The following is an 18830-nucleotide window of genomic DNA, read 5'->3' on the forward strand; positions in this document are numbered from 1 at the left end:
GTTATGGAAGTCTGATACCACTCCACACAAAGCAAATATAAACAGTCATTCACAACAGTTTGAAATGAATAACTTTTAAATCTGTTTGATTGTTGGTAGCAATTGTTGTTAAATTAAACAACTTTGAATTGAATAAACTGCCTAAGACACATTTAATGTTAACATTAAATTTAACCTAAATGGTGGATTTTCCATGTGCAACATCTAATTCAACCGTAGAAAACTTGGGTTCCAATGACGTATAATATCTTGACTCGTGCTTTTAGTTTATGTATTACCAAAGTCACTAATGTTCTGGGTATTTTTATTGCCACATGCATTTTACCAGTAAAAACTACTTCATATTGCATGTTTGCCTACAGCATCCACCCTCAATACACACTGAAAAAAATAAAGAGCATAAATATAAAAAAAAAACATAAAATATTTTGCAATGCAAATATTGACTTAGGCTACATACAAAGAAGTTAAACCGCAGTGCAGAAACTAACTCATGCAGAGAGTGTTTGAGTGTTTTGTTTTATTGCAGTAAATATAAAGGTGTCATAACACACAGATTCACCAAGACCTTGGACAAAATGAAACAATACTTTCTACATGCTGTGCAGATGTTTAAGTCTTACGTAATTTTCTTGATCCCCATGCTTTTACTAAAACTATTAATTAGTACACTATAAAAAATGTAATCAGCTTGAAATTACAATTGATTTCAACACTGAAAAAAAATATATATAAAACTTTTGTTTAAATGTAGCTTAAATAAATTGATTGCAACCACTTACCTTAAAAAATTGATTAAATTCAACGAATAAATATAAAATATAAAAATATATTGCTATAAATATAAAAATAAAGTTGAAATAACTTTATAACTTATAGCAACTCCTCACTTGTCAAGAAAGTTGAAATCATTTGTAATGTTAACCATAAAAATGTAAGTGCGACAAGATTTTTTTGTTTTTACAGTTTTTCACACACAAATTGAATTAACAAATCATTTCAACTTACTTGACTAATAAGGAGTCCCTATAAATGGAAAAAAAAAGGAATGATTACAATGTACTGAACAACACTTATAACACAACCCACTATGACAGTTTAAAGGTTTATGAATATGAGAGTGAATATAGTTGCACAGAAAAGCATATACGGCATATGTGCTGGCACTGAACTCTTTGGCATTGTTCTAAATTTGGATCTTCGGTCCATTCAATGTACTTATAGGGAAGACAACAGAGGGTGGAGATTGAAAAGATGATCAAATACCCATTTTACACTAATTAGAGTAATCAGTGACTATTTGTTCACTGCCTGTGCTGACAGACATCTGGGCGGCCTCCGCCGGCCCCGTTTAGTAAGGGCAGTTTATTTTCACCATGGGTTGTCTATCAACAGCTCTAAGTCTGGTGGCCCCAGTTGCCTGAAATAGCAATAATTAGGATAGGGAGGGAAAAGAGGAAGAGAGAAAACGTGTCAAACCGCTGGTAGGCCATCCACAGAGGCCTCTCCTTTTCATTCTTACTTGTTTGTGTGTGTGTTTCCTCTGTTAATACTACAACCATCCCCAAGGTACAGAGAACTAGAGAAAGTAAGTTCTGGTGTACGTGGAAGGGAAAACCAGTGTTTTGAAACTGTGAAATTAAGCGAGACCTGTTTATACCTAAAAAGGCCACACAGGTTTGTCCCCAAAAGACTGAACATTCAGCATGTGTATAAAACACTGTAAACAAGCTGCATTAAAATCAGATCATCAGCAGAAATTTTAATAATTGGGTGTTTACACAACATTGTCCACTTATGAGTTAAAATACACTATACATATGAAGAGACTTACCATGGTAAGAGTTTCCATATTTTATACTAACAATGTTGAATAGTAAAAAATAAATGGAATAAAAAATTAAAATGGAAAATTACTTTTTAAATACAGTTTAATATTGTTTTAATTTGATTAAACTCAATTGCCACTGCAAAAAATGACTTGTTTTCAGTAAAAATATATAAAAATTAACGTATAATCTTGATGAGCAAAATGACCCCGTCTAGTTTTAGACAAAAAAATATAAACTTTAAGTAAATTAGTGCTTAAACAAGCAAAAAATCTGCCAATAGAAAAAGAAAAATTTTCTTAAAAAATAAGTTTACTTTTTCATAAACACTTAATTCAAGAATTTTTTTATTCTATTGGCAGATTTTTTTGCTTGTTTTAAGCACAAATTCCCTTAAATTTTATATTTTTTGTCCAAAAACTAGACTTATTTTCCTAGGTCATTTTGCTCATCAAAATACATCTTAATTTAAGAATTTTTATTGAAAACAAGACAAAAATACTAAGAAAGTTTTTTTTTTTGCAGTGTGGTAGAGTACGGTGCTTGCACCAGTGTTCATATACATCACAAATGTATAGCTTGAATGCACTGCAAGTCACTTTAAACATATAACTCTTACCAAATGCATACATGTATTTTCTTATCAGATATGACTCTAAGATGTAACCTTTCAAAGCAATCCATTGTAAAGCTGTTACCCTTTTGAACTAGAACATTTTATCAACAAAACAACACAACCAAAAGATGATACTTTAATCATGTTCCAATCTGTTAGGAGGGTGGGTGAAGTCATGTTAGACACACACACACACACACACACACACACACCCTTTATCCATGATCTCAGTTATCCTATATAAACCCACCCCAGGTCCAGGTCTACAAATACCCAAAACTGACATGCCCCTTGCCATAAGACGACAGCAAGGCAACATACACACTTGGGAAGGAAACTTAAACAACTGAAGAACATCTTAACTATTTGATTCACCGGGAAGGTTATTAAGGTAAACATTTGCTTTGTAACGTTTATTGAACAATTCTTTATTGAAACCAAAGGTTTTTAATATAAATATTACAGTAGAAATTTAAAAATGTAAGGAGTTGCATACAGCTGCATTAAATGTTATCTGATGCTGTACCCACAGATGATGTGCTCCAGGTGTTTGCTACTTGTTCTGGCTGTATATTTTTTGATGGATGAGCTGTATGCCTTCCTGATACCTGACAGACTAAGAGTGAAGAGGGTAAATTTTGTAATATTGATACGCTTCATTTTGTCTTTACATTTTGTTGATGTGATATTGCTTAATGTCACTCCTCAAACACTGTCACATATAAAAATCAAACTCATTGTTTTCTGCCATTTCTAATGTCCAGAGCCATCACAGGTCGGATCAGGAGATGTCACCGTACATTTATGAGCTCTCCGATCTGGTAGACTTGTTCCCGGGAAACGAGGGGGAAATGACTCGGGACTGGGATCCCAACCCGGCTCAGCCACCTGCTTTCTTTCCCCCTTTGGAACGAATGAACGTGCAACCACCAAACAGCAATCGACACCAAAACAAAAAAGATAAGCGGTAAGTACATTTACTTTCATGCAATTCATACAATAAAACTTTGTTTTAATAAAATGTTATATTTAACTTTTAAAATGTCTTTTCACATGTTATTAGTCTTTTATAATCATGTCATTGAGCCAAAATACATTCATGTAATCTCTACATTTCTACCTGACTATAGGAGGAGAATCACTGTTCCTCTGGACCCCATTGGCAGCACCCACTTATCTAGCAGGAACAGAAAGGTATAAAATGCAAGTTTTATTAACTGCTGACATTTACAGTGGATTGGATTTAATCAAACTGGTTGCAAAACATCTCAAAATCAACTTTCTTCCTCCAGGAGGAACCTGAAGAGCTAAAAGAATATGATGCGAAATGATCAAGTCCACCACCTACTTAATAATGACAATTTATTATAAAGATCTGCTCCTTTTTCACATTCTGTTTGTGTTTTATTAAGTCATTGTTTGTTTCTATCAACTCATTGTATGTCATTATAAACTGTGACTTATTTATTTGTATTTATATTTTGGAAATATAAGCTTAATAGCACCCTCTAGCAGGGTGAGATTTGACAAGACACTGTAGTTGTGTTGCTACAAAATAAAATGTACATGGAAAACTTGTGCAATCTTCAATTGATTTTAATAAAAAAAAAAAACTGTGATGCACCTCATCTAAAGTGACCAATCATTTAAAGAACATTTGAAGCCCAATAAAGAAAACTTTTATTTCTACAGGTAGTTAAAGAAAACAATATCAGATGCAAAAAAATATACCATTTGCTTTGCTTTTCTCTTCACTTTCACATATGTACACTTTTCGAAATCTGTGATATTTACAGAATGAAACATTTAGCAAGAGAGATCTGGCTTTTGGGGACTTCCAATCTCTGCTGCCGTACAAACAAACCACAAAGAAAAACTCAAACAATAGTTTCCAAACTAATTCAAATGAAAGAGATTGTAGCATGAGTTATCTTTCAGTTTCCAGAGTTTACAACACTTCTTGAAAGCAATAATTACAACCACTCCATTTGGGGACCAGGCACAGCTTATAAATCCAGCCTTCACTTGAGCATCTTACAACCGAAAGGAAAATCTGAAATCTTCTCAAGGTCAACTTAAAACATCCAAAAAATTTCAGAATATATAGTGCAAGTAATTTAAGACTGCTTCTCGGACAATGCGAATTAATATTCAGTACATTACCAGTAGATTCAGAAAAAAAATTCAACAGTTACAACTGAATAGATTCTCTGCTCAAATGCAACACGTAGTTGAGAGCCATAAAAGTTTTTATATTTTAATTGAGGATCTAATGTATATGATCGGTAGTGATTTTCCACATTACAAGTTAAAACCTCAATTATAACGGTGTATTAGACATATTGTCTTTCTATACTTGCATATAGTGAATAGCATTCAAACGTATGTTTACCTTCAGACAAAAACATGTGAAAATGAAAAATGGTTAACTAGACAGTCCACTAAGAAATAAAGCATTCTTTAATTTCTACTAGTAATGCAATGAGGTCAACAGTATTTTCCTCATTGCCAATCTAGCGATACAGCGAATGCCAAGCGACCCAAACTATTCGGCTGACTAAATAGCAAAAAAGTATTTTCTCAGACAACTTTAAAATGTTTTCACACTGCCAACATGTTTGCTGCATTTATAAAGCATGCATGCCTTTCACTCTATATGATCAAATAGCAACCAGCTTAATCATAAACGCTATTGTTTGTTAAACTTTATTCAGTCTTTTTACTTATTTGGCAAAACATCTTAAATGCTTTTTTATGCTATTTTCAGCCAAATGGTTTCAGTTGCCGAACATTCGGTGCATCCCTACACAATTTTTTTTTAAATATCCTTTTATAATTTTCAACATCTATTATAGCTGAAGACTTTTATTTGAAATAGAATTAAATAAACAATTAGTTTTAATCTCCATAAAATGGCTGTGTTACCTTGAATATTTTCCACAGTTGGAAAACAGTGTGATTTTTCAGCATCAGATCTAATTATAACATCACTGAAACTTGGATTTCTGACTAATGAATCATCAAATTTGAGCCAGAGAGAACAGAGACTTATCAACTCTGGAGTTACGTGACCAATTGAATTCACTTGAGATTTCTTAGTGGACTCTCCCTACATTGGTGATCACAAAACATTTAAGCAGTTGGTAATTCTAAGAGCAGGGAATCAAATAGTTGTAAAAGCTGCAAAAAAAAACATAAAAATGGAAACCAAAATTGCTCTGGAAACAAACAAAAAAACTAGAGAATCGGGAACATTCAAACCTTCCTCTAAGTGTCTTTTTTATGACCCGACCGTCGAGTGTCTCTGCATTTGTGGCAGTTAAATATGTCGGGCACATTGGATTTTTTAATTTTGGCGCAAGAGAGATGCACCCAGATACTGCACTGACTACATTCAATCATGGGCCGTCCTGCAAAAGGTTTACCGCAGTAACAGGTGATTAAGTCCCACGAATCATCACCTGTAAAAGAAGAGAGTTTGTGTTAAGACTAATTGGCATATTTGAACAATTAATGAAGACAAACAAATCAGGCTTTGTTTTATGTGGTACGGTAGATTGAATATGATCAGACCAACTCTATAAATAATCAGAAAAGAAGAGGTAGCTTTTAGGATTAATTTTAAATGAGAGTCTGGAGGTGTTGCATGCTTCACCTCACTAATCTAAATTTAAACTATAACATATTAAAGGGACACTCCATTTTTTTTTTGGGAAAATATGCTCATTTTTCAGCTCCCCTAGAGTTAAACATTTGATTTTTACCATATTGGAATCCATTCAGCTGATCTCCGTGTGTGCCGGCACTTTTAGCATAGCTTAGCATAATCCATTGAATCTGATTAGACCATTAGCATCGCGCCAAAAAAACAACCAAAGAGTTTCGATATTTTTTCTTTTTAAGACTTGACTCTTCTGTAGTTACATCGTGTACTAAGACCGACAAAAAATTAAAAGTTGTGATTTTCTTGGCAGATATGGCTAGGAACTATACTCTCAAACTGGTGTAATAATCAAGGACTACAAGAGGCGCAATGATATCACGCAGCGCTTGAAAATAGTCCCCTGCTATTGAAAGTAACCAAGGGGACTATTTTTGGGCAGTCCGCAATATCACTACGCCTGCTGCATCTATGTTACAGCAGCAAAGTCCTTGATTATTACGTCAGAATAAGAGTATAGTTGCTAGCCATATCTGCCTAGAAAATCGCAACGTTTAATTTTGTGTCGGTATAAGTACACAATGTAACTACAGAAGAGTCAAGCTCCAAACAGGAAAAATACCGAAACTCTTTGGTTATTTTTTAGCGCGATGCTAATGGTCTAATCCGATTCAATAAATTATGCTAAGCTATGCTAAAAGTGGTACCGCCAGACCAGGAGATCAGCTGAATGGATTCCCAAACGGTAAAAATCAAAATGTTTAACTCTAGGAGAGCTGGAAAATGAGCATATTTTCAAAAAAAAGGGATGGTCCTTTTAAATTATAACCATTTGTGCATTATAAATCCTGCACACTTAATCAAAATCTCATTTGTCTATGCCAAGACACTCACCTGACTCCACCATAATGTCTTCATCCGCTATCCAAGTCTCTCCTTCACTGGAGCTCATATCAGCCTCTCTGGTGGCCTCCTCCTCCTTCTCTACTTTCACCAGTGTCGTACCCGGGGCCTGTAGCCTGCGCTCTCCCCAGCCCAAGTGCTCGTCTCCGCGGCCGAGACCGGTCTCAGAGTCTGTCTCGCTGTGGGCCGAGCTCTTAAGCTTCTTATGGGCTTTGGACTGTTTGGGGTTTTTACTGCGTTTGATCCTTGCACGTTTCTCCCCACCGCTGCTGCTGCTGTCGCCAGTACCTGAACCTAAAGAATGGCGCTTGAGTTTTTTGTCCTTTTTGCGTTCTGCTTTGCTGGCCGCCTCGCCCTCATAGAAAGAGTCTTTTAAACACATCTTGTCAATCAGGTTACTGTCAGAAGATAATCGACGCATGCTCTTGTTGCTCTTATTGGCACGAGCCTTACGAACAAAAGTGTGAATGGTATGCATGTCTGAAGACCCGTGACTCCAGCTGGCGCCAACGGTAGAACTTGTGCCACCTAAAACGCTGTTTTCACCTGAAGCACCAGAGCTGTTTGGAGAATTGGAGGATCCTGGTGACCATGGTCTTTCCTGTGGACAGAGGCAGACACGTAAAATTACTATAGATAGATCTGACATCGAACAATAAAGCCACTACTGACATTAAAGGCGGGGTGCATGATTTTTTAAAAAAAATCTTTGGAAAAGAGAGTCGGGACGAGTACCAAAGCACACTTGTAGCCAATCAGCAGAAGGGGCGTGTCTATCAAAAGAAGGTCCAGATTCTATTGGAGTAGGAACGTGTTTGTTTAGGTGATTTCAAATATCAACATTGGCTTTCAGAGATCATGCACCCCGCCTTTAAGGAATATAAATCGATTAAAACCCACCCTGGTTTATTTAGTACTAGTTATAATCATATTTAAGAAAATATAGGAGCAAATTGATCATTCTTTCCTCCTTTGGTGATGGGATGTAACCTGCATATGCAAGGACAAAACTGCAAAATTTGTTGAAGTCCTCCACTGTCCTCTTTTTTCTCTCTGACGGCAGACATGAACATCCTGAATTAGTATTATGACAAACACTGCCATCTATAGGGTGAACATTTTATTTCCTTATTTGACTTACCAGAGCCTCGGCTTTACACTTCAGTAATGAATCTAAAAAGCAGAGGAAAAACAATAGTTGGTTAACAAATTATTTCATTACTAGTTTGAGAAAATGTGCACTTTGAATCTGTCGTACTGAAAGTGCGTTCTCCTGTCGAAGATAAGCTAACTCGCTAACTGTACTGTGCAACTCCTTTACGACGCGGACTACTGCGATAATAACGTTAATTCAAAGGGTTACAAAGGTACAATTTTACATTCAAATCACTCACACCAGACTAACTGTAAAATGTTTCCCAAACCGACTTTTTATGGGGATCATTTTTCAAATAATTAAATGACAAAAGCCGGTTGCTAAAGACGACAGGACACTGTAACACACAGCATGTGGCTTTAAGCTTTATTCACGGCGTCGAAACATACTGCTGACTTCAATTGCTTGAAAACTCGCACCAAACCTGTTTTGGGTCACTACGTTCACAAAATCGACGACCAACCGATTGAAGAAGCGTTACATATGCAGATATTCGACAGTTTTGTCAGCGTATTTGCGACGGCGTAATTAGCATGTAACAAAGAGTTACAGCCGTAGGCAAAACAAGGACCCGATTAAAAACAGCTGCTTTATATGCCATTAAACTACAGGACATTTAAACTATTAAAGGACAGTCGAACATTAAGTTACTTATTGTTGTGTAAAGGTGTAACGCAGGCTAAAGAGGTCAATAGCAGCAACTCAAATATACGCTTTGGGTAAAGACAAAATGCGCAACGCTGCGTAACTGGTATTTAATTAATTACAAACTATTAAATCACAGGAGCCGAAAGCATTTTGGGAAACATAAATGTATTTACGCAAATCGTTAGTTATTCCCAACAAAATTACTATTAATAAAGTCCATTTGCAGCACCTGGAATGATTTTCATCTATTGCACAAGATAGCAACTCTGCTAATCTATGCGCGTACTTCATCCATCTAACGTACTAAAGATAATCGGCAAACAACAGCTATCAATTTATGATCGCCGCCATTGCAGATTACAAAGTTAGTGGCTACAAATTAGATTTCCTAAAGATATGTGTCTGCTGACCCAAACATAATGTAACAGTTACTGTAGCATGAGAGCTGCTAGCAGGCTAGCTGACTGCTAAAACTGAACCGATGGTGGGTGTTGCCAATCACAAGTTAAAAGTTAAATATTTTACTTTAGTTTTTTTAGGGATTCCCTTACCTTGGTGTTCGGACATTATTCCAAGCATTGTCGAATAGTAAACTCGATCCACTTCACTTGGATGACACCGAGCAGCGTCAATCTTCGCCCGGCTTGGGCGCAGCAAGCTTCGGTTGGCTAGGCACAGTCTAGGTAACTGGCCATTACAATCATTGAAACGACGGTTTTACTACGTTTTCACTGCGTTTAAGTCATTTACGAACTGCCTCAAATGAAGTTCGCGAGATTTGACGCCTCTGGAAAGATTAATTAACTTAATTCTGCCCAGCGTATAGCGTTGTGAAAATAATCCAGCTGGTAGTTTCAATTACATGACGGAACACCGAGTAAAGAAGATCCAACGATGAAACCATAAATCTAGCATGTTTGCAACGAAATTTTGTTAGATAAACTGTATAGTTACATTATTATCCTTTGTCGACGTACGTGGAAAACGACCAAACGTATGCGTGTCGCCTCCGGCGGCGCGCCTCGCAAGTCGATGTCAACTGACTCCAGTAGCTCCCTTGTGGTCGGATTGCAGTACCGATGTGTAGTCTCATCGCTAAAGGTACATGGGATATGTAGTTCAACGAAAGATATTTGAGGACACAACGGCGTTGACGTCAATGACGAATATACACCATATCCCATAATTCCTTTCATTGAACGTTCGTCTGCTTTGTATGTGGGAAATTGAGTTTATCTGTTTTGAGTATTCGCTGTATCTCAAGCATGTTGAATGGGTTTAAATGAATAACGTTGCGTTTCTAAGCTTTCTTTTACATGTTTGCTTTCACAGTTTATTAAATAAATAAATACAACTGTTTTGCAGACTTCGCTTTTATTAGTTAAATTTTAATTGCCAGTGACCTCTTCATTGAAGAAGCAGATCGTCTTAGCAGCTCTATGCAATGAAGAAAATTAGCGTCCTATCGGGGGCGCTCTACTGCTCAGAAAGCCAGATGCTTTTTATTACAACACTTTTAATTATAATAACAATAATAATGATGCGCCTCAAACGCACGTGATTGAATGTTTTTATCTACGACGAAAAAAAAATTATAAGTGCACGTGTGAATCATACATAATAAAGTGTTTTAAAAAGCAACGCTGTATAAAACCAAGACGATTGATTGACATATATCTTTTGACTCCAGAATAAACCAACTCAATATACAGTAATTGAAAATATTGTGAAAATGTCTCATTGTAAGGTGTTATTCTGAGCCATTGAGCGCCCCCTTTAGGAAAAAGCGTGTCATATCTTAGAGTCAAACGTCACTCTATTGGTTTAAATTCTTTGACCAAACCCCCCTTAACAACGAAATCTGTTACTGCCTCGACGACAGTTTCCACCTTGAATGAATCACGGTGTACTGTGGACTGACTTGACAAAGCCTCTGGTAACGCAAACATAAAGATCACACAAAAGACAACAAAAAAATTCTAGAAGATATGTCCGAGAAGGACCCTAAATCATCTCAGGACCTGACTGTTGTGGTGAGTGCTTGATTTCCACCGTTGTACCATTCTAGAAAATGCAACCACTTTAAATCGCTCTTACTTTAGTTACCCTAAAGTAATAACCTGGAAAATAATGTACTTTTTTGAAGCAAGTGTGTAACTGCGAAGTGTTTGATGTGGTTGTAACTCGTTACGCTTTCTGTCTTGAATGTGTATTAAATGATCATACTTTTATGTATTGTCTTTCTTTGTAAAGCGATGGATGAATTACATGTATATGTAATGTAACACATGCATGCCAAAAAAAGATTTGCTGCATTTTAATAAGAGCTGGTGTGATTTCATGATGTTCAGAGGGTTCCCTTGTTACTATGGTTGCAGTTCCACGCGTGGGCAGGGAGCGTGCCCTCAAACTGCTGTTTGCACTTCCGCGTGGGAAGCCCACACAAAACCCACGCGCGATATTTCAGATATAGCTATGTTAAGTGATGCTCATTCATATTTTTCTTCACTAGTTTTAGTTAAATAATTGTATTCTGTTCATTTTAGGTACAGAGCTTACTGCAGCAGATGCAGGACAAGTTTCAGACCATGTCAGACCAGATTATTGGAAGAAATATCCTTCTGCATGTTTGCTTTTATTTTAAACACATTTGTGATATCAGTAATAATAAATGAGTGGAATAAGCTGTGTTTACTAGAATGCTCATGTGCTTATATATAGTTCAAATATTAATTGTACATAAATTGGAAATAAATTGTAGAGAAGTTTATTTTGAAACAGACAATTTCACTAGAGTTTCTTCTTAATCCACACACTTGATGAGATGAGCACACGAATCGATGACCTGGAAAAGAACATCTCCGACCTCATGACTCAGGCAGGTGTGGAGGATATTGACGAAGAGCTTAAAGTCACTGAGAACTCTGGTACAGCTTAAACCCAATGGTCAACACTATGGTAAATGTGGTAGTATTGCATCTTTGAAGATGTCTTTGTCCCAGAATACATTCTAGTTTCTAGGTGCATGTTTCTGCGGATAATTTTGTTGTTACACATTACTTAAAGTTAGCCTATATATCTTGGATAACTAAGTTTTATGGTTAAGAATAAAGTTGGATAGGTTAAGCATGACAATTAAGAGTTTTAGGATAACTAAACTTACACATTCATCCAAAAGAACAAAATTATGCATCATACCCTTACAGGGAAAAGTCACTGGGGCAGTACCTTTTCAAAAAGCACACATTTGTACCTAAAGAGTGAATATTGGTACATAAATGATTAGGACCTTTTAAAAGGGTACCATCCCAGTGACAGCTTTTGTACCTTTTCCTAAATGTCTAGCTAACTTTTATGTTACAAAATAGAGTTACATTTATGTTGTAAACTGCAAAATTCGTATTAAAACAGAAATACCATTTCTTAGGGTTAATTAATCTTGTCATTAACTGAAGGAACTCTTTAAATTGTACTTCTTAATAGCAGGTTAAATGGCTCAAAATGCTTTTCCCAAATATCCACTTATAAAGCAGTTAGCCACCTACTGTTAATGTTTCATGTTCATCTTCTAATTTTAACTGACTTTTCTTCTTCAGACTGCCAAGGAACACATTGATGACCTTCTACTGCAGTGTCAAGATTTACATTTCTTTTCTTAGGAAATTAAATTAAATAACAAGGTGCTTGCATATGTGGTCTATCCAAATAGACTTTTATGCATATTTAACAAATCCATTAACGGTCATGAGGTCAAGTATCTGTTCACACTGAGATATCACACTGTTCTTTTGTATTACTGCATGTAATTTGCTTATTATTAAAGCTCTTTTACAAATGTCTCTTTCTCTCTGTCTAATTTCAGTTAGAGACAACAGCAAAATTTGTAAAAAATACAGCCTTGTGTGATCCATAAGCAAATCTAAGTGATTCATAGATCTGTAAGTCTTTAGGCAATGTGCAATTAATTTAATCCTTATTCAGATTTATTTATCACGACTTCTGTTACTCATCATTGCATCTGGCTTTATTAAATATACCTGTACTAGATATAGGCACTATCTTTTAAATATACTGTTTTTCAGCATATAAAAGGGATATATCATGAAAATCAGACTTTTTTCATGTTCAACTCTCTCCTCGTCATTGACGAGTTATCTCATCAATTAAGAAAAAATAAACGTTTGCATAAAAAAGTGTTCATGTTCCTGATGAATTTTTTATGTTAATCTGCAATACTGCGATTATCCACTATGTACCCAATTTATGAAAAAAACTAAAGCCAAAACGTTATTTACTCTATGTTTTGATAATCGTTGTGAAAAAAGCAATTGTGAAAACCCAGCTAAAGTACTGTTTTCTACATAAGATCATCGTAAAGAACATTCTGTAAAAATATAACCTTGATATCTTTAATATTGACTGAGTAAGGCCATGTCAAAGATTGAAATAAATGTGAATCAAACTTTGATGCTCCTAATCTCATAATTTGATGAGACTTTTGTCTGAATTTCACAGACAGGGTCTCCAGCATGGAGACTACCTTTCACAGTTGTTCAGTTTAAGTGTGTGTGAGTTGAACATTAGATATCTTAGAAGTGTGAATGCACAATGGTTTTCCACTTATTGTTTAAAATGTTGAAATTTGAAATGTGGTTGTGACAACAATAAAGCATATTATTACTATTTGAAACCTATTCTTACCAGGGAGGCAACACACAGAGTTTTAGCTGTTGTCTATTCAGAATAAGGTCACTTTTCACTGATGTTCTCGTTTGTAGATTTTTTTGTTTGTGTTCCTTGGCCTGTTCTCAGTGGAAATATCGTTGGATGCCAGGACATGTAATGGAACTGGCCTTCTAGTATTATAAACTTAGGCCAGTATTAATTAAAGTTAAATTTTACCAAAAACACATGTTATAAATCACTGGATTAAATGCTTGACAAAAAAAAGCAAATAATCAAGTCAGATTAAAATAAGTGGAATTTATTATCCTCTACATATCTGCCAAGCTTTGGACTGACCATTTATAAAAATCATCTTCAATAGATTATTGGATATTAATATCTATTCTCAATACACAAAGTCATAAATAGACAAGTAATCATCCTCCCCCCAAAATATACGGTTTAATTTAGGGATAACACATGCCACACTACTATCTCTATATTATCACATTATCACTGCTGCTACTGAGTTGAAGGAAAGTTATTAGATTATAATTCATTTATGAGGACAATCAAGTTTGCAATGATACTTTATTCTATTCTATTACAATCTATATCTACTATATATTAATAATTATTTTTTTCTGTGGTTTATTTTCAAGTAAACATTCAATATATAACATTCAAAGATGACTTATTTTAATTTACCCTTGGTAGATTTTACATTTAACTTAACTTAGAAAAATTTAGGGAGAAGTAGGTGTATATTTAAAAAATGTTCAGAAATTGTCCCGTTTTCCAACACATCATATTTTTATTGTATTTTGAAATATAATAAAATTAATTTGTGAAAGTTACTTTTATGATTTATTCTATGTTGCTCTTATCAGATGTCATTAGGTAATTTGTACATTTTTCAATACTTTACTACTTCTTAAATTGTATTTTTGACTATGTTACACAAAGACACCTTAGATAGAAAATTACGGAATGTTAATCGTGGCAGAGATTATTAAATGCAAAATCATATCGATATTACAGAAAGACAAACCATCAGTCATATCCACTTGGTGGAGCTATTTTGTTATTAAACATTTTTGTTATCATACAGACTTTCTCTGTCATTCTGTTCACGATGAGTGATAATCACAGGCATAGTTATTTGAACTTTAATATAAAATCCAGAATGAAAAATGATTATTTTCTATTTTGTTCTATTTTTTGCTCTTCCAAACTTGGAAGGAATTATGTGAGGCATTGTGTGATGTCTGGTGTTTTTTCTGGAACAAACTCATTCCCAATAAATGTTGAAATGTGTTTATATGCATATGTGGAGCACATTTTACTTTGTGCAAGAATAAGGATAATATTTGTACTTTATAGAAGTTAGATTCTTTTCTCTGTCTCTATGCCCAAAGTATCAACACACTGTACCAGCCATAGAGGTAATTTTATCTCTCAACAGGGGGTAAACATTCCCTCTGGACTGTAACATGAGGTAGAACATTTTCTTACTTTCAGAGTAAAAAATTCAAGAAGGATATTGCCTTTACATTTATTATAACCACACAAAGAATAGACATTTTGCACTTGTACTTTATACTAACATTTATAACATTTGCATTGCTACAGTCATACTTTATACTTACATTTTTACTTTTAAGAAGACATCTCTATTATTGTTATGTCTGTTGTTTCAATGGTTTAACTTTTGAATTAAAGCCACCGTTTGAGTTAAATTATAAGATTTATTTTTTTAAGTAGCTGGAGAAATAAAAATAACATAAACATGAAGAGCGTGGAGGTTTTACATCAAATGCATTAAATTGTAATGGTTTGCATTGTTAAAAATGCTTTTCGATAGTACATTAGCTTATGTTTTGTTAACAAAGCTAAGAGATAAATATTTGTGTATTATGTTTATTATGTTTAGGTGTTTTTAACACACATATAAAAATGTATAGCTTGAATATAAGTCATCTTGGATAAAAGTGTCTGCCAAATGTGTAAATGTAAAACACTTTGATGATGTCTAAAAACGTAATAATTTGATTAGAAATAACAAAATAACAAGCAGGAACTGTATTTTTATTAGGTTTATAATGGCAGTAAATAAACAAATGTACCTTTGAATTTACTTGTTTGTTAATTTCATGTAAAGACTCCTAATGATGGTACTTTCAGTCTCCTGCTGATGAGGCAGACCTTTGTCCTCCCCTCTGCCCACAACTGCACAGCAAGAGTTGTTGTTACCATGGAGATTTTTTGGATTTCTTATTGCCATTAACCTAAAACACATTACTCATTAAATTGTTCACAAGTACAGGAAAGTTAAGGGGAATACACACAGTTGCAGGAAAAAGAAAGCTAGGCTACCATATTTCTTCTTTTTTTATTATTGGGTCTCCAGTGCTTCTTTCAACGTAGAAAAAGTGAAAATGCACATCCAGTAACTTAGTTTGGTAAAGCATTATCTGCAAACATGTGAAAAAATAAGTCATTAAAATTGGCTCCCCTGTGATGTCAGAAGGGGATAATACGGCACCTTAATCTGCACCATCCACTGCTATTTAGTGCAGAGATCAACCCATTTGCATTTAAAAGGACACACCCAAAACGACACAATTTTGCTCACACCTACAAAGTGGCAATTTTAATATGCTATTATAAATTATCTGGTATTTTGAGATATAACTTCACATATACCTACTATGGGGACGCCAGAGATTTATTTAACATAAAAATAAAATAGGAAAACAAATTTTAGTTAAAAATTTTCACTTCTGAAATGTCATAGTACTTCCTTTATTAATGTTATTATCTGTAAGATTGCATTAAAAATCTCTTTCTCTCCGGATATTCTTTGTTCTCTCATTTATGCTTTGCAATTTAGCTGTCTACTTTTATTAACTGTGGTTCACTTTCCTCTTCTGTGGCAGGATGGTTCTTCCCTTTTGACGACATTTACATGTCAGGCCATCATTATGATCCATTAGTAGTGTCATGGGAAGCATAGAATAACAGGGGAGTGTCTGAGCCTTATCCTCTTTGGGAATTCACAATTACTACCCTGGAGGTCATATCTTCAGCGTATATAGCAATATAATCAGTTGTATTACTTAGTATTTCATTTTTATTTTGTATCAGGTTAACCATTAACCATATTATTTGTGAGTTACCATTAATTAAAAGTACAAGGCGTAAAAGCAAAAATATATTTATTTTTTGACTCTGCTTGTTATACTTCTACCACTAAACACTAAAAAGGCAAACACAAACAAGCTAATTGAATTTTACATATATTATGCATTTGCTTTATTAATAAATGCAAATTAACTCATGAATGAAACTGCTTTAATAGACATCTATTTAGACTTGAGTGTTACATTCTTTTTTCCATTGCTTATCAAATGCATAAATCTAAATAAATGTCAACCGTGTGGTGTAATGCTGCATGTTTTAAGGACAAATGAAAATATTTACAGACTCTATTGTTGATCAATAACTTCTGAGGTTTTCAGTCAAATTCTTACATTTATTTTACAAATTAAAGCACGTTTGATTTGATTCTCAGAAATAAATTCAGTTTATGCTCTCACAATAAGATAGAAACTAACCATAAAATACAAAGCAGATGCTTCAGCAATCTTACCCAAAATAATTTGGGTGCTTTATTAGGGGAGCCTAAGCTATGTCACAAGGGGAATGGCATATTTCATAAACAATTCAACGTTTAAGCAAAGGGTCTGTTTTCGTTGGTTTAATTAAAAAAAAAAACATTATAAAAATGATCATAAATGATAATTATTACAAATCCTAGCATCATATTTTTGTAATAGGGTCAACACAATTAAACATCATTGGCTATTAAATGAAAATGAACAAATCTGCCCCCCATACTGAGTAAGAACCATATTTAAAACCCACTATTTCTTTTAACGAGAATCACAGCATATCATTCAACAAATGTATTTATTGAATACTTAAAACCGAGAAGTTTCAGGTAATCACCTACAATACTTACGGTATTCCCCCACCGCACGAGTATTAATCTATTTGAGTCTTTACGGTAAACGCAATAGCTCGTGTGGGCTTGAGCGCAAACTGTAAACGCGAGACATCAAAGCAACGGACAACGCATCGTGGTTCTACTCGTATAAGGTAACACTCATAACAATTTCTCTCCAAGTAATAATTATATTTTGTCAAGGCAAGCAATATAGTATATTGATCGTTAGTTTTAAACAAAGGATGTGATTTTATTTTGGTGTTAGGAAGAACCTTTAAAAGCCAAGGAATGTGCTGGATCAGTTTCTTGTTTACTGGTTCGTTGGTGAGATTATGAAAACTATGGGGAAGCATCTTTTACGGCAGTTATATACTTATTATTAGTATTATTATTAAGACATTATTATTATAAAGTGGTTTGCTGTAGTGCGATGTTTGTTGGCATTGAAAAGCGAGCGCGAAAACATCAACTCGTCTTTCAGTCTTCAAAACTCAGTATGGTCCGTGCCATCTGTCAAAATGGACGAGTACTGACTTTTGTCAGTTTTTTACTCTTGAGGACAAGCATTTTGCATTTTTAACAGACAACGGTGACTGCAAAACTGAGTAAAAGTGATGGATAAAATCCTGTCACCCAACTACGACATACGTCGGTCTCATTGAATGTGTGTGACGTTTAAATCATAATGTAGTCATCATCAGGCATTAAAGAGACACGGACATATTTACATTTTCCGTTTAAATGTTTTCTTTTTTTGCGTCAGTGACAGTGTAAGGTTGTTGTTTTTAGATTCCTAGGAAACACACAGACATCCTTATCTATACAAGAATGCACTTTGTAAGTGGCTTTGGATGAGACTTCTGCCAAATGCATACATGTAAATGAATGGTGACTAATATCTGCTTCTTTTATTCTTATTAATGGAATGGGCAGTTCATATTTTGAATGACAAATGTTATTTACTAGTAATAATGTAGTCCTTTCTGAGAAACGTATGCTTCAGGAAGTTACTTTTGATTGAGTTTCTCAATAAAGTGTTATCTGGTAGGCTACTACAAACAGACATTGTACAAAATGATTGGCAAAAAGTTAGGACTTAGTGGCTTTTAAAATAGTTGAAAGTAAGTGTGTGTTACATTCAAATTAATAAATCTGTCATGAATGCATTCATTTAAAAAAGGAAAACATCTGTGGACTTAAACAAATGTGCAGGGAGGAGATTGGAGGTTGACATGTTGTATTACTGTATAACTGTACATGGCTGGAGCGGGTATGTGTTTTTATTCTGGACGTTTTGTGTAAACACTTTGGTCAACTTTAGTCGTTTTAAATAGTGGTATATA

The 18830-nt window shown here is 34.6% G+C and overlaps 3 protein-coding genes and 1 long non-coding RNA gene across 5 annotated transcripts in view; 2 read left to right on the forward strand and 2 right to left on the reverse strand.

The window, feature by feature from the left end:
• Positions 1-3208: 3208 nt before the first annotated feature.
• On the reverse strand, positions 3209-10154 carry LOC141352784 (uncharacterized). Its single transcript, XR_012359920.1, has 3 exons — positions 9768-10154; positions 3566-3622; positions 3209-3348 (listed from the first exon to the last, which is right to left on the reverse strand). It is a non-coding gene; the product is annotated as an uncharacterized lncRNA (long non-coding RNA).
• On the reverse strand, positions 4102-9844 carry phf23b (PHD finger protein 23b). Its single transcript, XM_073858777.1, has 5 exons — positions 9365-9844; positions 8151-8182; positions 7971-8069; positions 7001-7604; positions 4102-5906 (listed from the first exon to the last, which is right to left on the reverse strand). The coding sequence occupies exons 1-5, from the start codon at positions 9390-9392 to the stop codon at positions 5713-5715; spliced, it is 957 nt and encodes a 318-aa protein (XP_073714878.1). The 5' UTR covers positions 9393-9844; the 3' UTR covers positions 4102-5712.
• hsbp1a (heat shock factor binding protein 1a) lies at positions 8231-12652 on the forward strand. Of its 2 annotated transcripts, XM_055201206.2 has the most exons (5): positions 8231-8376; positions 10696-10846; positions 11360-11426; positions 11630-11771; positions 12410-12652. In XM_055201206.2, the coding sequence occupies exons 2-4, from the start codon at positions 10802-10804 to the stop codon at positions 11749-11751; spliced, it is 234 nt and encodes a 77-aa protein (XP_055057181.1). In that variant the 5' UTR covers positions 8231-8376; positions 10696-10801; the 3' UTR covers positions 11752-11771; positions 12410-12652. The 2 variants fall into 2 exon arrangements, with proteins under 2 accessions (XP_055057181.1, XP_073714879.1); XM_073858778.1 differs by lacking the exon at positions 8231-8376 and having other exon boundaries at positions 10638-10846.
• A 4885-nt stretch (positions 12653-17537) lies between these two features.
• The window catches only part of tp53i11a (tumor protein p53 inducible protein 11a), a 59896-nt gene continuing 58603 nt past the window's right edge, over positions 17538-18830 (forward strand). The window contains exon 1 of the mRNA XM_055201218.2: positions 17538-17639. The gene's annotated coding sequence lies outside the window, so the exon portion shown is untranslated. The remainder of the gene's footprint in view (positions 17640-18830) is intronic.

This window comes from Misgurnus anguillicaudatus, chromosome 21 (genome assembly GCF_027580225.2).
Source record: "Misgurnus anguillicaudatus chromosome 21, ASM2758022v2, whole genome shotgun sequence".
NCBI lineage: Eukaryota > Metazoa > Chordata > Actinopteri > Cypriniformes > Cobitidae > Misgurnus > Misgurnus anguillicaudatus.

Bases quoted from the DNA above. Each gene is read 5' to 3' on its own strand.
- phf23b (XM_073858777.1), bottom strand. From the start codon at position 9,392: ATGCTTGGAATAATGTCCGAACACCAAG. The intron at 8,183-9,364 runs GTAAGGGAATCC...TCTGCTTTTTAG, and splicing joins AATAATGTCCGAACACCAAG to ATTCATTACTGAAGTGTAAA. The intron at 5,907-7,000 runs GTGAGTGTCTTG...CTTCTTTTACAG, and splicing joins AGACATTATGGTGGAGTCAG to GTGATGATTCGTGGGACTTA.
- hsbp1a (XM_055201206.2), top strand. From the start codon at position 10,802: ATGTCCGAGAAGGACCCTAAATCATCTCAGGACCTGACTGTTGTG. The intron at 10,847-11,359 runs GTGAGTGCTTGA...TGTTCATTTTAG, and splicing joins CTCAGGACCTGACTGTTGTG to GTACAGAGCTTACTGCAGCA. The intron at 11,427-11,629 runs ATATCCTTCTGC...TAATCCACACAC, and splicing joins AGACCAGATTATTGGAAGAA to TTGATGAGATGAGCACACGA.